The 22932-nt window shown below is 43.2% G+C and overlaps 1 protein-coding gene across 1 annotated transcript in view; it reads right to left on the reverse strand.

The window, feature by feature from the left end:
• Positions 1 to 22932, reverse strand: part of TRIM71 (tripartite motif containing 71) — a 57183-nt gene that overhangs the window by 14521 nt on the left and 19730 nt on the right. The window contains exon 2 of the mRNA XM_077304793.1: positions 1823 to 1990. Within this exon, the coding sequence (XP_077160908.1) occupies positions 1823 to 1990 (168 nt within the window). The remainder of the gene's footprint in view (positions 1 to 1822; positions 1991 to 22932) is intronic.

Genomic DNA, 22932 nt, shown 5'->3' on the forward strand with positions numbered 1-22932 from the left:
AGTTTAGATTCTCCACTCCTCCACAGGCGGCCAGTTTGGTGACCTTGGACTAGTCACAGTTTTCTTTGAGCTGTTCTCACAGAGCAGTTCTGTTAGAACTCTCTCTGCCCCATCTACCTCACAGGGTGTCTGTTGTGGGAAGAGGAAGGGAATTTGTAAGCCGTTTTGGGACTCCTTTGGGTAGTGAAAAGCAGGGCATAAAAATAATCTCTCCTTCGTACCTATATTTATAGTTAGGATTTTTTGTTTCCATGTGCATTAATTTTCACTTGCCCACATAGAACCTCATTTGCCACATTGATGTCTACTCGCCTAGCCTCGACAGGTCCCCACTTCACTGCTTACTCCCAACACCAAATCATTAATGAACAAGTCCCCAGTACCCTACTGCTTCCCACCTTCCAGTGCAAAAACTGCCCCATTATACTTTGTTTCCTGCTAATTAACCAGCCTTTAATCCAGAAGAGGACTTGTCCTCTTATCCCATGATTTCTGAGTTTACTTAGGAGCCCTGGATGAGGAATTTTATCAGAAGCTTTCTAGAAGTCTAGGTAAACAGCATTTTCTGGATCACCTTTGTCCACGCTTGTTCACCCCTCGAAGAACACTAAAAGGTTAGTGAGACAAGTTCTACCCTTACAGAATCCATGCTGGTTCTTCCTCAATGGTTCATTAGTGTGCCTTCTAATCCTATCTTTAATTACAGATTCCACCAACCTACCTGGTACTGACGTTGGACTAATTGGCCTGTAATTTCCTGGCTCTCCTCTGGAGCGTTTTTAAAAGACAAGGATTGCACTAGCAACTTTCCAGTTCTCAGGAAAGGAGGCAGATTTTAGTGACAGATTGCATATTTTTGTCAAGAGATCCACAAGTTCACATTTGAGTCCTTTCAGAACTCTTGGGTGTATGCCAGCTGGGCCTGGTGATGTGTCAAGTTTTTAATTTGTCCATCAGTCATAGGACCTCCCCTCTCATCTCTCAACCCAAATCGGGGCCTTCAAGACCCCTCCTGGAATCGTTGGGTCTAGAGTGGGCAAGCACCTCTTTCCCTGCACAGTAAAGACAGAGGCACAAAATGCATTCCACTTCTCTGCCATTCCTCTACTATCTTTAAGTAATCCTTTTACCTCTTCTTCATCCAAGGGCCCTCACTGCCTCCCTGACTGGTTCTCTGCTTCTAATGTATTTAAATAAATGTTTAGTGCTGGTCTAAGTGTTTTGCAATATGCCCCTCATAGTTCCCTTACGTCACTCAGATTACCGACTTGCATTTAATTTGCCAAAGCCGTTTATTTACCTCAGTCAGACAAGCCTTTCATCACTTAAAAGAATCCATCTTACCTTTTACTGTTTTCATGACCTTGTTAGTTGACCATTCCGGCCTTTTCTAAAGACCTATTTGTACCTTTCCTAACCTGTGGCATACATTGTAGCTGAGCTTCCGGCACTGTAGTTTTAAATAGCCTCCAAGCTTTCCAAAGTATCTCCTTACCTCTCCTTTCTGTTTCTTCATCCCATAAATTCCAGGTCACCTATACCAGGGGTAGTCAACCTGTGGTCCTCCAGATGTCCATGGACTACAATTCCCATGAGCCCCTGCCAGCAACCACTGGCAGGGACTCATGGGAACTGTAGTCCATGGACATCTGGAGGACCACAGGTTGACTACCCCTGACCTATACTGCTACTGTAGCTGGGAACAGGGAGCAGTTGTTGCACAATCCCACCAACTGTGGCAGGAAATTTAGGCAGTAGCTACAGCTGATAATCTACAACAGCCATAGTATGTACAGGACCCACAGGCTAATTGCATGCTTACCTGAATGGCCTGGCGCCCTTGTTGAGCATCTGCGAGTAGCTGAATGGTAAGCGTTCTGGAATCTTGCAGGGCATCTTGGAGGTAGATAAAGCTGTGACCCACATGCCGTCCCATGGTGCATTCCCGACAGATGGGGACAGAACAAGTGTCACAGTAGAAATGCAGCACCTTTAAACAAGAGGGAAGGTCAAATAGTATTTAAATAACTGCAATGGATTCCGTGACAAGCATTAAAAATATCCCCAGCTCTGTATAATACTTTTACAGTTTCCACATGTAAAATCTTTTTGGGAACTATCAGTAAAAGCCTATGATTATCTTCTGAGGTAGATAGGCTTGGAAGCAGGGGATCACTGGATACCCAGAGGTCACAAATTCTTCTTTTAATCCACAAATATTAATAGAATGCATTTCAAAGGCAAACACACCTTTTATGTATCAGCTCTTCCAACAAAAGAAGAGTTGGTTCTTATATGCCGCTTTTCTCTACCCAAAGGAGTCTTAAAGCGGCTTACAATCGCCTTCCCTTTCCTCTCCCCACAACAGACACCCTGTGAGGGAGGTGAGACTGACAGCGGCCTGATATTACAGCTCAGTCGAAACAGCTTTATTTTATTTACTTATTTATATCCCGCCTCTCCCGTCAAAGTCAACCCAAGGTGGCTTATAAGTAAAAGCAATAACAATACCCCATAAAAACAATTAGAAACTAACATTTACCAAAAACCTTACTACACACTGTACTCAAAATTTAGAAGGCTACGTTTTAAGAATTCTATTCAGATTTCATGCCCAACTATTTTATAATCAACTGCTGTAAAATCACTAGAAGAATTCAAATCAATGCGAGTTAACAGCCAACCATCTCAAGGTATGGGGCTGAGGAGAAAATGCCAGTCTCAATTTTAAGACAATGCTTCTTTTGACATGAAGCCAAAGCAGAAGTATTTCCTTCAAAGAATCTCCACTTGCTCAAGTGTATTACCAGACAAGAGTAGATTTGTGTGAGTGAATATAATTCAATAAATTCATTCATTTCTACTGCACTGAAATTTACAAGTGAAGTCCACACTTTCCTTAACCACCAGGAAGAAAACATTGTTAACTCTTCTTTTTTCTTTTTTTTCTTTTTTTTTGGGGGGGGGGGCAGGGACATCAACCAGTTGCATTTATACCAGAATGTAAAAAGTAATCGTCAAAAGAAACATTTTTACCAGTCATTTTAATAATTATGAAGTACTCAAGCAAAAACCTCAGGCATGTAGGCCAGTCACTAAGTCACAGGAATATCACAATTCTCCTGTTTGTTAAAAGTATCAGCCCTCCCTCATCAAAGGGGCCATCTGAAGAGAAAATGGCGTCAATACGAGCTAGGGTTCCGTTTCCAGCTAAACCTGCTATTAACCCCCTGAAACAGTTAATGCCAGAAGCAAAGCTAGGTCAAGAGGTCAGAGAGCAGCCCTGTCATGCAGATCCAGATGCTACTTTCTGCAAGAATACAAGGCACAGTGTAGGAGTCCGTCAGTCACTCAGGCCACAAAAGGAGAGGAAGAAGTAATCAAAAACAATTAGCAGATTGTTAAAGAAAGCCTCCAGTCCATTGCTATATGCAATTGCAAGAGATTTTCAACATTTCACTCAACATTCCAAAAAGTTTTAAAACAAAAATTGTAAGGAATTTTTAAAATTATTTTTTTCCCTTCAAAAGAAAGATCTTGAGTGCCAAACTGGTTTTTCGAGTCAGACTCAAAGACTGCCGGAGAGTCTTCATAGACTTATTCAGTTCTTTTCTTCCCTCTCAGCTCAGAAAAGTGGTAATGTGTCAAGAGACCAAGATATTGAAATCCTGCAAATCCTGTAGGAAGTCAAGATATTGACTTCCTACAGAAGTCATTTGGGACAAGGACAGTAGGAGGGAAGGGAATGGGATGAATTCTCCATGGTTTGTGAAAATTGGGTAAATTCTCTACAGTTGGTACAAAAGAGAAAAGGGAGAGCAAGGGCCTGCAACCCCTTCAAATATGCGGCATGGCTTGGAGGATTCATCTGAACCAAGCTATGAGATCATTCCCACACTGATGATAAATACACATCTCATGTGCCCAAGAACTATTTATTTATTTGGATTTATTACCCACCACAGAGGTACATAGGTCAGTATGTGGTGGTGATGGGGGATTGACAAGAGATAAACTGATATAAGTCCCATCTATTAATGACTTCCCTCAAACTTCCAGGAGAAAGAATCACTTTGTCCTTTGCATTTGTTCCTCCTCCTTTCCATGCAAATAAAGCAGAAACGGGATCAAGTATCATCCCTCCCCCCCACTTATTTTTATTGCATGGAGCTAGGGGGGCCAGCATTTCAAAGCTAGTAGTACTGGGCACAATGTGTACAATTTATTCATCCTTATATCTGAGACACCACCTATTCACACATTAACTAAATATCCTACACTTATGGTTGCCAACCTCCAGGTGGTACCTGGAAAGTCCATGAAATTCTAACCTCTCCAGACCACAGAGGAAATAACCTCTCCTGGAGGAAGTGGCTATTTTGGAGGCTCTGTCATTAGACCCCACAGAGGCCCCTCCTCTCCCCAGATTCTGCCCTACCCAAGCTTCACACCCAAATTTCCAGAAGTGTCCCAAACTATAGTGTTGGAATGGATCTTCATTACATGCAATATGCGGATCTTGTTGCATTTTTACAATTTCTAGTTCATCTTTCTTACCTCTTGGAAACAATACAGCTGTCAGAGCTATCAATTCCTGTAACTCAATTACTATAACTCAGCAATGGGACATCCAAGAGTGGTACTAACACCATCTGGAGGAGTTCTTTCTTGAACCAAACCCATCTATTCTATGTTGCTCACAGAAGAGAGAGGTATAGTTCAAACAACAGCTATTCAGATGTTTTGCAAAAGGGTATTTTCGGTCATCCAGAGGGAAAACTGCCCCATTTCATAGTCCAAGCAGAGATGACCCGTCAGCCGAAGATGAATAGAAAGAAATTTCCAAGCTGGCGATGCCATTGCCAGCTTGGAAATTTCTTTCTGTTTATCCATTTCATAGTCCAAGCAGGGCTGGCGAGAGCCACTATGGATGGGACTCTGGACAAATATCCCACCCAGCACCCCTGCATATGACCCTGATCCAAACCAAATATCAAAACTAATCTCTTTGCTTCCTGGTGCTATGAATCTTCTGTAATAATAAAAGAACCAACCCGTCTGTCCTTTTATGGCAGACAAAACTCATCAGGGAATAAAGCTAAGAGACTCATAACTGGCCTCAAGGTCCAGGATGATTGTGGAAGTTCCAGGGCCAACAACTGAGAGGCCTGGGAATATCCTGGCCCAGGTGAGGAACACATCCCATGATATTTGCAATGGAAGCCCAGGGTCTTTCTTTGTGGGAAGCTTAACCCATCAGTAAATAATGCTACACATTTGAAAAACAGCCATCAACTCCAGACTGACAATGGAAGAAAGGAATGAGAACATCCTGAACTAGGTCTGCTGGCTCAGACAAAGTCACCTGAAACTCCACCCCTCCAAAATGGAGGTTCTGTGGCTGAGTGGGAAAGGGCCAGGTGAGGAAGAACAATTGCCCTGCCTAGATGGTATGCAACTGACTACTGCACAGTATGCTAGGAAGTTTGGTATGATCTCTGACATCTCCCTTTCAATGGAGGCATAGGTCATGAAGGTTGCTTGACTGGCATTTTTCCATCTTTGTTAGGGGAAGCTACAGCACCCCACCTGAGCCCGGAACTCCTGGCCACAGTGATCCATGTGACGGTCACCTCCAGGTTAGATTTCTGTAACTCGCTCTGCATGGACCTTCCCTTGAATTTGATCTGGAAGTTGCAACTAGTCCAGAATGCAGTGGCTAAAGTCCTCATGAACAGTGGTCCCCAACCCCCGGTCCAGGGACCGGGACCGGTCTGTAGATCAGTTGGTACTGGACCACGGCTCCTCCTCATCCTCCTCCCGGCTACTGCCTCAGGGGCAGTGGTCTGCCTCAGTTATCTCCAGTGGTTGGGGCTCCCCCTCGGCGTGGCGGGAAGTCAGGGGTGCCGGCGGGAAAGCAAGTGGAGCAGGGGCTCAGACAGCGGTGATGTCCCTCGGCAAAAGACTACCCCCCAGGCCTCACTAAAATTGTCAAGTGTTGACTGGTCCCCAGTGATAAAAACGTTGGGGAACACTGCTCATGAATGAGGACACTGTGTAGGGCTCATATTCAAATGGCCTTGAGACAACTGCACTAGCTCCCAGTTGAATTCCAGCTCCGGTTTAAGGTATTGGTATTAACCTTTAAGGCCACTTGCAGTCCAGGCCCAGTGTGCCTGAAGGACCACTTAACTATACCCCACAAAGTACATCCCCCCCCCCTAAAGAGCCAGGCTGGTGATCACTGTCTATTAACCAGGGCTAACTAGTCACACAAGGAGTACAAATTATTTTGGGGCCTATAGCCAAATATTCATCAACCCACATTGTTGATCAATTACCAGAAAAAAAACTGTAATTGACAATGTTCTACAGTGGGCAAGGAGTGTGGGGGTAGAGTCCCATGAAGGCCTACAAAACGGTAGATGGGTTCCAAGTGCAAAACCCTACAAGTGGCCTTCCCTCTAGAAATCTGAATCAATACAATCTGAAAATCTATGCTGATTCAGGTACTTTTTCAGCTCATTTGAGCTGAACCAATTATTCCCTGCATTCAAATGGTCTGGTTAAATGAATCTCCTCCCATCCCCCACTTTCTCACTCTTCGCTGTCTGGGAAGGGGGGAAAACATGTGCACAAAAAACTCCCGAAAAGGTGAAGGGGTATTTGTGCAAATTAGATTCGGCCGAAATGATTCTGTCAGAATCCAGAATGGTACAATTGTGTGTGTGTGTGTGTGCACATCCCTACCTATCCATCCCACAGATCCACGCTACTATCAGCAGCATTTTCCCCAGAAGCCTCTTCAACTATGAGCCTTTTGCATCACGGATGGCTCAGTTTTCTAGGAGAAAGATCCACTAGTGGAACAGATCCCTGGGCAGTTTACCTACAGCTTTTCTGAGCCTGGATGGTGCATATTCTGCCAGTGAACAGCCAATGCACCCGTCCAGCTGATCTCTGCTTGAGTCAACCAAGAGAAGTACAGCTTCCTTCCAGGAAGCCCTGGCCTTAGAGCACGGTACCCAACGGTGTGTGCACACTGCTTAGCCCGTACACTGAGACCGAGGAAGATATGGTGTGAAGAGGAAAACAAGAGGACTTCCCCAATCACAAAGATAAAAATAAGTCAAGACCAAATGCCAACAGTGTGGTAGGAAAATAAAAAATTGATTTAACAGGGCTTTTCAATTTTTCATTCACTAATTTTCATTTCCCCACTTGAACATTAGCATTTGGCCTTGCTTTCCTGGTGAAAACATGTTGCATTTATTGCTACCATAGTAGCTGGACAAACTGTTGAAACCAGGCTGGCAAAGTGTGGTGGACTTTAATCTGGAGAACTGGATTCTCTTAGGACTGTTCTCACAAAGCAGTTCTGTTAGGGCTCTCTCAGCCCTACCTATTTCACAGGGCATCTGTTGTGAGGAGAGGAAGGGAAAGATATTTGTAAGCCACTTTGGAAAGTGAAAAGCGCAGTATAAAAAAACACCAGCTCTTCAACTCCTGCCATCCTCAGACATTACAAAGTTTGCAAACGCAGGATTGGTTTTTCTCATTGAAAACTAGAAATCCTAACAGTTGAGACATTTGCAATACTGAAACAGAACACTCTAGTAGTATCTTTTAAAGTAATATTAAAGTGATATTTGGATCAGGACCACACAAAGAGGGTGGTCCTTTTACCACCACATGGTTTCAATATAAAAACTGCTTTCCCTGCATTGCTTAGAAAGGGAGTGGGACAATCAAGCAAAAGACAGGAGCTCCTTCTGTCCCTTACCAAGCATCACTGATCCAAGCTGGGTGGTCCACAGGCATAAAAGTAGCTGTCAGGCACAGGGACACAGCCAAACTGTGTCTTTAATTTGACCTTGAGACAGCCAAAGCAAGTTGGGTTCCCCTGTCTTAATTCTGAAACACTCGTTAATTACGTAGTAGCAGCACAGTAGTGCCCCTCCTGCTTTCATAATTCAATAATCCTATAATAGACCAATAAAAAAGCTCATGCATTATGGATCAAGTCACCCCCTAACCCCACCAAACCAGTTTAAAAGGCTTAAAGAAAGGTGGATGGTTAGGGTTGAACCCTTTCTTCATCCATGCTTTCCGGCCTTCCCAAGGCCACTTATCCCCAAGCCTAATTCCTCACAGTGGGGAATTGTTGACCCTTACCAGGAAGAAGAAGGAGAAGCAGTTGGGGAGGGGGGACTGTTGGTGAAGGGATTTTTCTCCCCTTCCTTTTTGCCATATTTCAAATCTCTTCTCCCCCTTGCCTTACAGGGATTGAGCCGAGCACTGGTGGATTTGTACCACCATCCCTTGTTCTTTCAAGAACTATTGCACACACTCCAAAGATTGTACACCACTTTCTTTCAGTCGCCCTTTCCCACAAGCATGGGGGTAGTACAAGCTAGCCAGTTGCTAAAAGGAAGCTGCTAGGCAGATGGTAAAACTGCATTTTAGAAAAAGGGGTTCCTAAAGGGAGACATGCTTGAAGTAAGTTATGAACAGGCTGCTTCTAAAAAAGCTATTTCCAACTGAATGCCACTTGGAACATTCAAGGTAGGCAGAGGACAATATGAAATGCAGCTCTTGTTTACTGGCTCTCTGCCCCACCAATTGTAGGAGCCTAAACAGCCCAGCTCATTCAAAGTTCCAAAGCTAAGTAGGATTGGCCAAGATCAGTATTTGGATGGGAGACCACAAAGAAAGACTAGGGCTCCTGTACAGTGAAGGAGAAGAGTTGGTTCTTTTCTCTACCAGAAGGAGTCTACCACTTCTCTACCACTTTTCTCTACCAGAAGGAGTCTCAAAGCAGCTTACAGTCTCCTTCTCTTTCCTCTCCCCACAACAGACACCCTGTGATATTACTGCTCAGTCAGAAGAAAGCAATGACAAACCACTGATACCCATTTCTGGTCTTCAAACCTCATGAACAACATAAATTGGCTGTGTCTTGACAGCACTTATTAAAATTAAAAATTAAATAATAATAATAATAATAATAATAATAATAATAATAATAATAATAATAATAATAATAATAAACCCCAACCACTTAACAAAACGAGTTATCTTAAGCAATAGTGCTCATGCCCTGTGTTCACCCTGGGGCAAAAAACTTGGCAACAGGATCTCAAGAAACCAGATTACCAATATTTAGAAAACTCTGAACCAAATGGGTATAAGAGGGTAGCCTTTGAGAATGGAGTTTTAGGAGCTGAGGGGGACTGCTGCCAGAAAAATAGAACTACACTTCTTTGGCCAATGAACTCAACATAGTTGCTTTTCCAACCGGAGAGTTCACTATTCCCAAGTAATGAGCAGGTTAGCCTTTACCGGGCAATCCATTAAATACACGGCATAAATTAACCCTGCTTTCCAAAATTACTGTTATAAAAACATCAACTGATGACACTGCATCAGTTCTACCAATGCCACCCATCTAAAATGTTGCAGTACTGTGCTGCAGTTAAATAAACCTCCACATTTAGTGCTTTGTTTCGGCTACAAAACGAGGAAATTGTTTAGGAACTGCAGCAGAACATTTTGAGCAAGAGAATATAAAGATAGAGGTTGCACGCAAAAGAACTGAGGTTTATGGAGTCTCAGCTATCTGACCGCTGAAGACCACCGTGTCGTGCCCCCACCATACACCCCCTGTTAAAAAAAACAAATCTCTGACTACTCCAGGCCTTCCTCAACAGTTTGCAGATTTGTCATGGACTATCAGGGAGTCTCATCTCATTAATGAAGTTTCATAGATTACAAATATACAGGCAACTGGTTAATACATCACATATATAGTCAACTTCCTCTTTAATACTGTTTTTCAAGTTAGGAAATACAAGAGAGAACAAAGGCTTTCAAATGGGCATCTTTAAAGCTAGTGTTATTTTTGTTCAGGAGCTTCAAGTTAAATCAACCTAGTACCTAATCGTCCCCAAGAGATATTTCACAGAAAAAAAGGCAGTTACACGTGCAGATATGATAGAAGACAACACTTGTAACCCACTGTGATGAGGTTTCATTCTCTTTTTAAATCCTCTCCAGAAGAATCGATACAGTATGATTTCTTCAGAAGAGAAGCTGAACAGCAGAAAAGATATACGGAGGAGGAAGCAAACATGCCTCGCAGCAATTTGCATTACAGAAAAAGACATTAATTGAAAGCTAATGGATAATTTCCTTGAAAACAGGAAGTGTTTCCTGAATCAGTAGTATACAGTCTGAAGGATGCGGAAGAGAACAACAGGAACCGGCTTCATTTCCAGAAGCCAGTGAGGCATCTCACTTAGCAAGGCTATTTATCTTTTATAGCCACAGCAGGCTAAGGGCTACCAGAGCAAGGTCATAAACCTGATTGTTCTAGGAAAGGGCCTTTACAGTGCACTGTAAAAACACACACACAAACACAAACATTTTACAGCACTAAGAATTCCTGGGCGTCACGCTCCCCCCCCCTCCATCTGCTTTTCAGAGTGTTGTGGGGGATGGGCAGAGGTTTCAGTTAAATGTCCCTTGAGATTCCATAGCAATCAACCAACATCTGATGAATGGATGCTAAAGTTAAACTCTGACCCAACCGGACAATTCCTGTACCAGAGTCCCCCTCCCCCTCCCCATTAGGCAGCTTCCCTACACGCCCCACCCACCTGCCTCCCCTCTCCAGATAGCCCAAAATGCCAAGCTCTGCTAACAAAAGCAATGGAATGTGGATTTTTCAGTGTCCCAGCTTCCAGTGAAAGCAGTGGTGCAAAGGCAGCTTAGATTCTCTGGGAAGTTTCAAACTTGCATGCCGTTCTTTAGCTCATTATTCATGTATGGATGCAAGAGAAAAAGAGTCCTGACTTCTTACTCAAAGTACTAGGATCAAGAATGGGAAATAGTGAGTTTTATTATTACTGGCAGACATGACCCTGAAGCTGCACATTGGGTGGGGGAGAGAAGTAAGAAGTACTTTATTATTGCTGAATTTTATGTATTTTCTCTTTTGTGTTGTTTGTGGCAACCACAAAGAACTAGATTAAGGCCACAGGTATTTAGAACACAAGAAATGTCTACTAACACAAGGTGTCTATCCAAAAAGTATCTAGTATACAGTGATACTGAAGGCAAGTTGTCAAAGGTATTCACAGTGACTGAAAATTAAAGCAAGATCACGGTCAGTTTTTAAGATCACTTGAAAAAAACATATTGGCCCTTCAATTTTTTAAAAACTGACACCAGCGTGTGAATTTTTAGCAGACCATTCCAAGTTTAGTATTTAGCTTAGGAACCCCAGAAGACCTGTGCTGATTAACATGTGACAATGGTAGGCATCTTAACTGCCAAAAAAGATTTCAAACTGTCTTCCAATTTCGGCAAACCTATACAGTTAAAAAGAGATAACTGCCAGTTTGCACAGTCTCATCTGAAGAAATTATATAGTCAAAAACCTACTTTGCCAATAGATCACAAAATACCAAGTAACCCCCACACCATTCTCCCAAGTGGAGACCCAAATCTGCCCACATCATCCCCCCTCCGCCATTTTATCTACACAATAGCCCTAAAAGGTAGGTTCAGCTGAGTGTGTGCGCCCAGCTGTGTGTGTGTCCAGCCCAAAGCTGCCCAGAATAGCTGTTAATGCTAAGGGGGTGACTTATAGCACTGATGTAGTCTTCTGGGAGAAATTTCCAGTTCAAAATTAAACAAATTTAAATGTTTAACTGGTGTTAGCAAAATTTAAATCATGTCTGTGACAAAAGGCAAATATACCATGTTCAAGGCTGGACCATGTGCAACCACTGGGGTTTGTCCATGGGTCAAATCCTGCATTTGGCCCATCTAGCATAACTGATCCGCATCATAACAGCCCTGACAACTTAGACTGTGTTTAGATATGTAAGGTGGAAATTTTTCCATGGAAAAAGTATCAGAAAGTGTTCTGGCCCAGACCACTGCACTGTAGTCACATAAAGCAGGGGTAGTCAACCTGTGGTCCTCCAGATGTCCATGGACTACAATTCCCATGAGCCCCTGCCAGCAAATGCTGGCAGGGGCTCATGGGAATTGTAGTCCATGGACATCTGGAGGACCACAGGTTGACTACCCCTGACATAAAGGATCTCATGTACTTGTGGACTGCAACAGTCAAGTTAGTTAGAAACAGACCATACTTAGATGGAATGTTCCATCTGAACTGCTACAACTAATATTGTGAAGCAACACCTTCTCTGATGTAATACAGCATTTCTGTGGCACACTTGTGAAATCTCTGGATTACTCAGTTTCCAAGAGCAAAAGAACTAGCTTGTTTAAACAGTCCTCCTACAAACAGCACTGAGTCAGGGGAGTCGATCTTCCAGTAAGAGAAAGGGAAGTACCTGCCAATTTCAACTATGTAAGTCAAGGGTAGTCAAACTGCGGCATTCGCTGGCAGAGGCTCCTGGGAATTGCAGTCCACGGACATCTGGAGGGCCGCAGTTTGACTACCCCTGATGTAAGTAGTAAGAGTATCAAAAAAGGAATTCACCTTTAAGAAGGTGCAGATGTACAAGAACAGCAAAAATAAAAACGTATCTTGAGACATCTAGGAACATTTAAAATAATTAAGCAAGAACATTAACCATTCAAATGAATGAGAATTTTTAATTGCTCCATCAATACATCATCTCATGTTGCCCTGTAGCAAGCCTCAGTACAAAGGCTTGTTGCTTCCCATTTCCTAGCAGGTTCTACTTGCCTCTCAGCAGAGATCAGGGACAGCAGCAGATTTTTATGCAACAAATGTTGATAATATCTTGACACTGGAAAGACCTAAGGGTCACATATGGGCTCACCCACCAAATCCTTCCCTTCCTTCACAAGTAGAAGCACAGCTAAAGAGGTTCTTCTACACAAGTGTGAATTGAAAGCAAAAGCTTTGCCACAGAATTCATCCCCTGGCCACATCAGCTTCCTCTAGTTAAGTTCTTTTCGCCTTTTCTCAGTTTGCATGCAAGCAAGCTCTTGAGAAGCTCTGTAATCTAGTAAGAAGGCATGGCATGCACATATGTGGCTAGTTCTGACTCCATCATGATGCTTGATGGAGTTTGTTAACAGTCAGACCAGGATCTGGGAGAGCCAGGTTCAGATCTTCACTCTGCCATGAAAGTTGGTTGGGTGACCTTGGGCCAGTCACGCACATGGTCAGCTTAACTGAACTCACAGGTTTCTTGAGAGGGTACAACAGAGGAAAGAAGGCTATCAGCCTGCTTGAGTCTCCACTGGGGAGAAAAGTGTTGTAAAAATGAAGTAACTAATCCCCCCACCTGGGAAAATATCCATTTTGTCCCAATATTTTATCTTATATCCAGAACAAGTGAGATAGAATAAAGCTTACTTGGAATTTATTACGTTTTTTATCATGTGGCTTCTTCCCCAATTAGTACATGAAGATTCATTTTAGCGATGGCCTCACTGCAGATTTTATTTCATTTTTGCACAAGACTTCTATAATGATTATAGCAAGGGAGAAAAAAATAAACAGGTTGCATTTCTTTGGTAACATTTCACGATTTCACCATCTCTCATGTTGTTTAGCATAGGATGTGACTGCACTGGTAGAACTTGTGCTCTCAGTTTATTCTCTCTCCTTTTGAGTAGTAATCCTTCAGTTCCCTTACGGACTGATTATAACTGATATGCAGTGATACTCTTCTCCTGTATACCTGGCCAATTGTAAGGTATCCTGTTTTACAATATGTAAGGTGGAGGTTGTCAAACCTGATAGTACTACACATTATGACAGTGTAATGTTTTAGAAGTCACCTTGCTCCAAAGGTAGCTGCAGTTATTTTGAACCTCTATAACAGAATGTACTTAACCTAATTTTTTAGAATGTTACTGCAGCACGAAATCCAAACTGTGTGGTAATCTAACCTTGCACATGGTATGCATGCATAAAATGTTTCTTCCTTTAACATGTAAATGCTGTTGGTAAAAGGTAATCTCTTTACATTCAGTTACTCTGCTACCCTGGCCTAGTGGAAGAATGTGTTCTACAGAACTGATGTCCAAACGTGAAATTCTAGTCCTTATCTTTGGAAGATGAAAGTGGGAAGGAAAAAAGATATGTCACTGGTAACTAATGTGTCTGAAATGGAAAAAAATCACAGGGTAAAAATGTCTTATCAATTGAACTTGCCATCTATACCCATTAGAATAAATAATACCAAATATAAATCCAGGCTTTCTTGGAGTAGAAGTTGGAAACAAGAGGACGCAACTCACACTATCCTATCCGGGAGTGGCCTCCAGTTTCTGGTGCATTTTTGGGTGCTCTGATCTCAGACATCACTAAACTTGAAAGGGACCCATCTAAATTTCTCAGGGTATTTCTCCTTAACTCTCCTGCTGTATAACAACAACCTGTGGTGCATCTGGAAATGGAAATGCAATCAAGCAGCAAATAAAGGACATTCAGCGTCAATCATATTTGTGTAAAACTCCAACATTCAAATCTAGCTTTATACTGGCCCCTGCCACTTATTTGTCTCCCTTAGTAGTTGTTTGCCCTTGCTAGATGCTCAGCTATGCCTATTAGAGGGTCTTTACAAGACTCCTCCCTTCTTACAGAGATACTGTTTTTGTGGTATTGGCCAGAGTGAAACTAGAGAACACATACTCTTCTATTGCTCAGTTTAGGATGCTATCCAAGGCAAATTGATTGACCCAGTAGTTAAAGGGTTCCCAGGATGCATGGCTACAGATTGGACAATGAGGTTATGAAGTGATGAGAGCTCTCAGGTTGCCAAGTTTCATGCCACTGCCATTAAAACATGTAGTTCTTCAGGAAGATAATTTTAATGGCATGTTTTAAGTGTACTGTGTCTTACGATTATATTTATATAGTTTCTTTTTTTACTTTGCAAAATCTGGTCTGAATTAAATGCTAAACTTACTTATACTATCTGAAATCTGATAGAAAGCTTTAGGTTTGCAGGGAGCAAAGATTCCTCATGTGATGCCCATGGGGCACCCTTTCCTAGCATCTGCCAAGTGATTCTAGAAAGTGGGTGAAGCCCGGTGAAGGTTTGGTTCAATAGGACCAGTGGCGATCTGATTGGCTGAGCAGTTGCTTCAGCAACAGTGTTCATCACACAAGGATCTTCACAGCATTTTAAAAGGAATCCTGTTAAAGGCAGCTTAAGCCTGAAATGTTTTTTAAGAGTTACTATTAGAGTTATGAGTACTCTGCTCCCTGACATTCGGTGGTAGGCTCTGCCTCCTGTGGCTGCCATTTTTGTGGTTGTGCCCACCGCTCTTCATCAGAATTCCAAAGATGCCCTCAGCATGAAAAGGTTGGGAACTCCTGCCTTAGAAGCCAACTGAATTCCAGCTTTCTCAAACATGTTGAACTAGGATCTGGAAGAACCAGTTTTGAATCCCCCACTCTGCTATGTAAGTTCACCAAGTGACCCTGGGCCAAGCACGCACTCTTAGATTAACCAACCTCACTGTACTGTTGTGAGGGAAAATAGAGGAGAGAGACAGGTAAACTGCTTTGGATCCCCACTGGGAGAAAAACAATATAAATGAAGAAAACCACCTTAATTTTTTAAGGCACCCAAGATCAGAAGGCAAGACCCACCCATTGCACAAAGACAACAAGCATATGAGGCCAGCAAAAAATCAAGTCTGAGCTCATTTGAATTGAGTCATGGGAGCAATTCTCAATCAACTCCAACAAGAGAACTCTTACTGATTTGAATGGGACACTTACCTACCATGACCACCCTTTCGTGTCCCACCCCCCCATTAAACATGTAATTTCTTCAACCAACATATCCATGTGCCACAAGGGAACAAACATCAGTGTACACTCTGCCAAGTCCACACACAAACATGGTATCCTGTGCTAGACATGGCAGCACAGAAGTCCAAGCTTTCATTCCAAAATCTTTTTGCCATTATAAACCACATAGGCAGTGACTGGGAATTTGCAGACAGTGGTGGTCAACAGGCACCAATAAACCCCATCCCCAATACTTTCAAGAAGGTGTCAGTCAGTGTGTTTATTTGGTCAATTGACCCATATAAAAGATACAAGAAGGAGTGATGTTAATTTCCCTATACACTTTAGGTGGACAGTCCCATTTTGTACGTTAGACTCTGCCGCATAAGGCATAGGGTAGGGTCTTGTGCTCATGGCTACTGTGCCCTGGCTTCTTTCTGCTGCCACCCCTCTCTTCCGGCCCTGCCAGAGAGGTCCAAGTTCTCTGGGAAGCCGGGTTTTGAAACAGGAATGAACTTTGCCATGTTATAATTTCACGTACTTATTATAAAGCTATTTTTTCTGGGAAAGCCAGTTGTCCTAGCTGTGGCCCCATCTTGTTTTATTACTTTATCGGCATGAAATTTTATTAATAGGAAGAAATGTTATCAATAGGAATGTACATTATTATTTAAGTAGTGTAAATTAATGCTCCACCCATCCATTCAGCTTGTGGGATGGCCTGTCAACAGAAAAGAAAGGGAACCTTTCTAAGGCAATATGTTTGTAATATATACAATGAGTCAATACAATTTCTTTTACATCTTTTATATATCAGAAGGAACAACCATAACAGCTTCTCGATCAATTCCATTTTCATTGGCTTCATCAGCAGTTGAAACCTCCAATCCTCTAAAACCAGTTTGTAGTATCAAAGGTGGCAAAATCCTATCGCCTTTCCTTATATTACCATCTGTACACAGCCCGTGGCGCCACGGGCGCCACGGACTGAATAAAAGAGTAAGGGGTAGTGGGGAGGAGTTAGGGCGGGACCGGTCCGGGATAAAAACTTGGAGGGGCCGAGTGTCAATCCCGCCCGATTGGCCCCTCCGAGTGTCAATCCCGCCCCAAGCAGACAATGGGGAGCCGCGCAAAGCGCGGCTCCCCATTGCCTGCTTCACTCGCTCGGAAAATGGCGGGGCGGCTGGTGAGAGCCTCGGCTGGGGGGTGGGCCGGGAAACCTTCTCTCGGCCGGCGGAGCGGCCTCGCAGCGTTGTAGACGCTGCGAGCCCGCTCCGCCCGCCGGCAGAAGGCTCCAGAGAGCCTCGGGTGGGTGGGTGGATGGGGGGGAGGGGAGTTCTAGTGCCCGTTGTATTTCTGCCTACAACGGGCTTAAGCTACTAGTTGTTAATATTTTAGTATCAATCAGCCATAGGCTCTCTAGGGTACTGAGGGGAATCCTGTTTTTGGAGGTTTCAACCACTGAAGAAGGCGATGAAAAAGGAATTGATCTAGAAGCCGTTACGGTTGTTCCTTCTGATATATATAAAAGATGTAAAAGAAATTGTATTGACTCATCTTTAAACCGCTCCGCGGCGCCGTGGCTTGGGGAGCGTTTTAAAACCTCCATGCCCCCTTAAAACGCTCCCCAAGCCCCGGGGAAGGCGATCCGCGGCTCCAGGAGCTGCGGATCACCTTCCCCGGGGCTTGGGGAGCGTTTTAAGGGGGCATGGAGGTTTTAAAACGCTCCCCAAGCCCTGGGGCCTGGGGAGCGTTTTGCTACATGGGGGGGGAAGCAAACCCTCCCCTAGGGCCCACTGTATTTTTTTGACAGCGGGCTCTACTGCTAGTTGTATATATTACCAACATATTGCCTTAGAAAGGTTCCCTTTCTTTTCTGTTGATTGTTCATTGTGAGCCTTTCTTTTTTTGTATTGTAATTTCATTGTGGATTGGCCTGTTCAAAGTGGCCAGGAAGCTTCCCATATTTCTGTCACTCTGATGAATGTATAAAACAGAATTGTTCAGGGGGCACTTTCATATAAAGGGGGCTTTGCCATATAAAGGAATGGCTTGGGTGGATGCTTTTTACAAAAAGAACAGGTTGTCTATTCCAATATTAATTTTATGTATTATATCTTGCTCTTTCTTCATTTTCTGCTTTTAGTCATTTAATTTTCAATACTGTCTGTGATATATCTTGTCTTTTTTCATTGTTTGCCTAACTTTTCTATACCTGCTTTTACTGTATTGTTTATTGATGTCTTATGCTGTCCAATTACATTTTATATATGTGATTCACCATGACTCTCAGCAGGAAAGATTAGCTATAAATTAAATTAATAAAAATTTAAGTATGCAATGTGTTTTTAAGGTTATATTATTCCTGATGTTTTCCCATTAAAATGCTTAATTTTTTTCTTGCTTTTATAGAATTTGCAGGGGGACAAAGTACAATATTTCTTTGTCCCTTTTTGAGTGGAGATCCCTTTGTTGTCCAACATCAAAGGAAATACACCTTCAAAGCCTTTAGAGCAGGCTTTGAACAACTTCAAGTATTTTTACATTGTGCTCCTTGAACCTTTTTGCCCACTGCAATATAATGCTTACATCCTCCCATCTACTGTGCAAAATTTCCCTTCCTCTCACAAACATAGCTACATTGGGCACTATACCCAATGTAACACTGCCAACAAGTAGGGAGGGGAAAACCTTGAGCATTGTACCCACTCCCAATTGCCTAGCCATGAATAAGAGTAGCAGTTAATTTTTTAAAATTTTTCCCAACACTATGCAAAAAAGTAGCCCTTTCAGCTATACACTTCCGTATAATATTGTACATTCTCCATGTTCACTGTGCAAAGACAAGAACTATTTATATACATGTATGCTCTAGTGCTTAGAAGGTTAGATTTGATGCAGAGACAACAAAGTTTGATACCGATTTAGGCTGTGAAGCTCACTGGACAACTATGGGCTAGTCACTCCCTCCAGCATAACCCTAACTAGAAACTGTCACAGTATTACCACATTACCAAAGAAACAGATATGAATGAATGTACAGTATGTATTGAGGCTTCCTATCAAGCCAGACATTCAGTGCCATTCCAAGCAGAATGACAAGTCTTCTAAGGTCACTGACATCAACTTTGCTTAGGATAGCACTAAGAGTAGAAAATACAGCAAAGAAATCAGAACATTATGAGCAGCATGATTTTACTTCAGGAGAGATTTAGGGCCATTCCGCACAAAGACCAATGTTGCCAATTGTTCACAGAATGCAGAAACGCTATATTAAATAGTGGAATTCCGTAATTCTGCATACCTTTTTTTTTTTAGTGGAATATAGAAGTCCCAGTAGCATTTCATTCATTCCTCACAGGTTTCCGGTCTCGCTAGAATTGCAACAAAGGAAGCGATTTTTTTCTGTGCTTCTTCCTGCCCCTGGCCATCAATCAAACGGAACAGCCAATGGGCTGTTGTGTTCATGCTCCCAAAAAGCCCCTTTCCCTTTAAGAACTGTTTTTTTAAAAAACCAAACACACCCGTTGCAACAAATCTGTGTTCAATTGTTGCATCGGAAAGACCTGCAGGGCGATTGACACTCCAGTAGTTGGGGAGGCTTGCGAAGGGGGTGGGGCGGGGCACCCGTCTTCCTTGGGGGCTGCTGCTGCTGTCTTCAGGGACTCGCCGCCACTGCCCAGCCCCACTCTAGGGCTCCTTCTCGCCTGTCACCTTGCCTGCCGGGCAGCACCGCTCCATGTGAGCTCATGTGGAGCTCCACAAGAGCTGTTCGGACCACAGGTCTTTCTGCTGCTGAGGCATAAGCGCTGACTCTTGGGTGCTCACTTCTCCGGAAGTTCGCTTCACTTCCGCAGAAGCACCTGAGAAGCCTCACTTGTTTGTTGCTTTCCCCAGTCTAAGGGGGGGGGGGGAATGGCGATTGCTTCTCCGCAAGTTCGGAGGCAAGAGCGGGGGAGGGACTTTCTTTCTACCACTACATTGAGAATGCACATGTCTTTCGCTGAATCCACTTTTCCCGATTTCCTGAAAAGCGCTACAACAAAGTGATTTTTGCCGGAGAGTTGCAGATTGTGTGTGACGTCATGCAGAACCTTGAATTTGTAGCGTTTGCCAAAGGTAAGACTTCTCTTATATTTAAGTCATGCGGAATGGATCTTCATTCTCTGTAACAGCAGCCACAGCCAGAGAAATATAGGGCCTCCCTTGTATTAATCACTCCCTCAGTACCAAGCTCTGGCTGCAAACACTGCTATAGCTGGAGGGGGGGAATTAAAGGGGAGTCAACTCCACTGATGGGCCATCTCTTTTGTATGGGGGATTTTATGGGTATTGTTTTATCATTTTATTGTAAACCGCCACAAGTCTTAGAGAGCAGCGGTATATAAATCAAATAATAACTAAATATTTCTGCAAGTTTTAATTTAAGATAAGCCAGAATCTCCTTTAAACTGTTTCCACATAAGAGAAAGTATTATTTCAAGTCATAAAGGAAGTTATTAGATCACAAGCCTGACCATTAAGCCTCCTATTTAAATCGGGAAGAAGGAACAATTATTTACATTACATAAGCACCATCAAGTCACAGCATCAAATCCCAAGGAGCTTTCAAGGCAATTGAGAAGCAGAGGTGGTTTACCATTGCCTGCCTCTTGAGAGTCTTCTTTGGTGGTCTTCCATCCAAGTATTGATCCTACATAGTTTTTGAGATCTAACAAGATCAGGCTATACTCTGCTGCCTTCCCCTGCCCAACTTAGTGTAAGCACTATCAAACCCATGGTGGCTATTTTTTAGAAGCAACATCTAATAAACGAACTGGCTACTAGCTGAGACATTTGCATATAGATGTTTCCTGATAAAGTTTCTCAGGCCTTTTTTGAATTAGATACCAGTAGTGTAAAAAAATGACTTCATAGGAATCTGAGCACCATCTGGTCCATTTATGGATAGCTCTGATACAGCATGCCCAAGGATGCTGACAAAATTCTTGGGGTTGTGAAGGCCCTTTCTGCTATCCCAGGAATTGCCCAACTTAACTAGGAAAAGCATACCAGTGAAAAGTGAGGAAACCATTCATGGTCATTGATATTAACTTCATCGAACCATGGGTTGTGGGGGTTGGTTTGCACAGGTCATTAGAAGAGGCAATTATTCAACCTTCACTGAAAAAACTTTACTCTGGATTGTAAACCACTATCAAACATGCAAATTGCCACAGTAGTAGCAGAGCAACTTCAAGCTTCCATGTATGGCACATTTGTCCTTGACCCTATTCATTCTGGCTTTAGATAGGGACAATCTCCTTTAAAACAAGGATATGGTCTATGCTATCCTTCTATTGCTGTTAGACTTCTTGGCAGTCTTCAGCACGGTCAGTCACTCAACATTATTGCAGTGTTGGATTAAGAGGAGGTTTAATGGAGTGCTCTAAATCTTTTCTTGGCAACCATATTCAGAGGGTAGTAATTGGGGAAATGGAACAAACAAAATAGGACTGTTCCCATTTGGGGGAGGTAATCTGTGGCTTCAAAATAGGATGCCATCAATACGTTGAGGTCACTTTACATCTTTGTCTAAACCACTCAGACCAAAGTTTCAGAGACCACCACACTCCCCATTATTGACAGGATGTTCTTTTATCGCTTCTCGGTCCTTTGGCGAGGAGGAGGAGGAGGAGGAGAATTGGTTCTTATATGCTGCTTTTCTCTACCCGAAGGAGTCTCAAAGCGGCTTACAATCACCTTCCCTTTCCTCTCCCCACAACAGACACCCTGTGAGGCGGGTGAGGCTAAGAGAGCCCTGATATCACTGCTTGGTCAGAATAGTTTTATCAGTGCCCTGGTGAGCCCAAGGTCATCCAGCTGGCTGCATGTGAGGGAATGCAGAATTGAACTCGGCATGACAGATTAGAAGTCTACATTCCTAACCACTACACCAAGCTGTAGTGTGTGTAGCATATGTTTTAATGGAAGCACAGCTTATTGCAGGACCTGTAAGTGCATTTAGTACAGAATTTGTTGTCTTGTCTTCAAGCAGCCAATCTAGCTACTACAATAATCATGAAGATGGACTACTGTTACTGTATTGTCCGCGTATTTTTTTCTAGATCCAATAGAAAATGATGGTTCTTCATGGCCTAGAACAGCATTATCTTCAGGACCACATTTCCCAATACATTCCCGAACCACAACTTTGCTCATATTTACAGTGCCATCATGGAGGCAGATTAAATAAGCATCATCTTATCCAGAACTTTTCCAACCGTAGTTTAATAAACTTGCTCTGTAGGTCAGGAATTCATTTTGACAGCAATGCAAAAATTAATAGCTTAAAGGGGACCTGATGTGACTGCTGTCAGCATTGCCAGTGAGCAAGAGGCCAAAGACTCAAAGAGGATACCTAAGATATCTCTCAAGACTAGTGAAAGAGAACACTGTGGAACTATGCTTGGGACTAGGGAGGGAGCATCAACAAGTCACCTGAGGAAGCAATGGGACAGCTTGTGTGCACAGAACCCAACCCACTCATGATACTGCCTTGCAATGGTAATCCGCTTGCTGTGCTCTGAGCCACAGGCTTCTACATGCCACTATTGCTAATGCCACAGCACAGGAGAAAAGGCACAGTATGTCCAGAATGGCCTCTATATTCCAGTTCCCTCTTGGAGAAGATGCACATTCTTCTTGCAGGGACCAAACTTCCTCCAACATCACATGGCGAAGCCAGCTTGCTATCTTAGGGGGACATTCAGAAAGTAGGGACTAGAAGGAAGAAGAAGAGCCTCTACATCGATCCGAAGGGTTGCTCCATCTCCCTGACTGCTCTGCTACAGCCATGAGTGCTGAGCTTAACTGGTGGCTATGCATCCTCTGAGGCAGGGGTAGTCAACCTGTGATCCTCCAGATGTCCATGGTCCACAATTCCCATGAGCCCCTGCCAGCGTTTGCTGGCAGGGGCTCATGAGAATTGTAGTCCATGAACATCTGGAGGACCACAGGTTGACTACCCCCTGTTCTGAGGCACAGTCAAATTGTGCAGTATGCTCCTTTGGCTGCCTTTGTTCATCTGCTGTCGGCCCATCCTCTGCTCGACTGGGCCAGAAAGTAATTCCTTTCTCTGCTTTTGGGGAGATAAAGGGCCCCCCACCCTCCTTGGAAATCAAGCCATC

The sequence above is a fragment of the Paroedura picta genome, chromosome 11 (genome assembly GCF_049243985.1).
Source record: "Paroedura picta isolate Pp20150507F chromosome 11, Ppicta_v3.0, whole genome shotgun sequence".
In the NCBI taxonomy this organism is placed as follows: Eukaryota; Metazoa; Chordata; class Lepidosauria; order Squamata; family Gekkonidae; genus Paroedura; species Paroedura picta.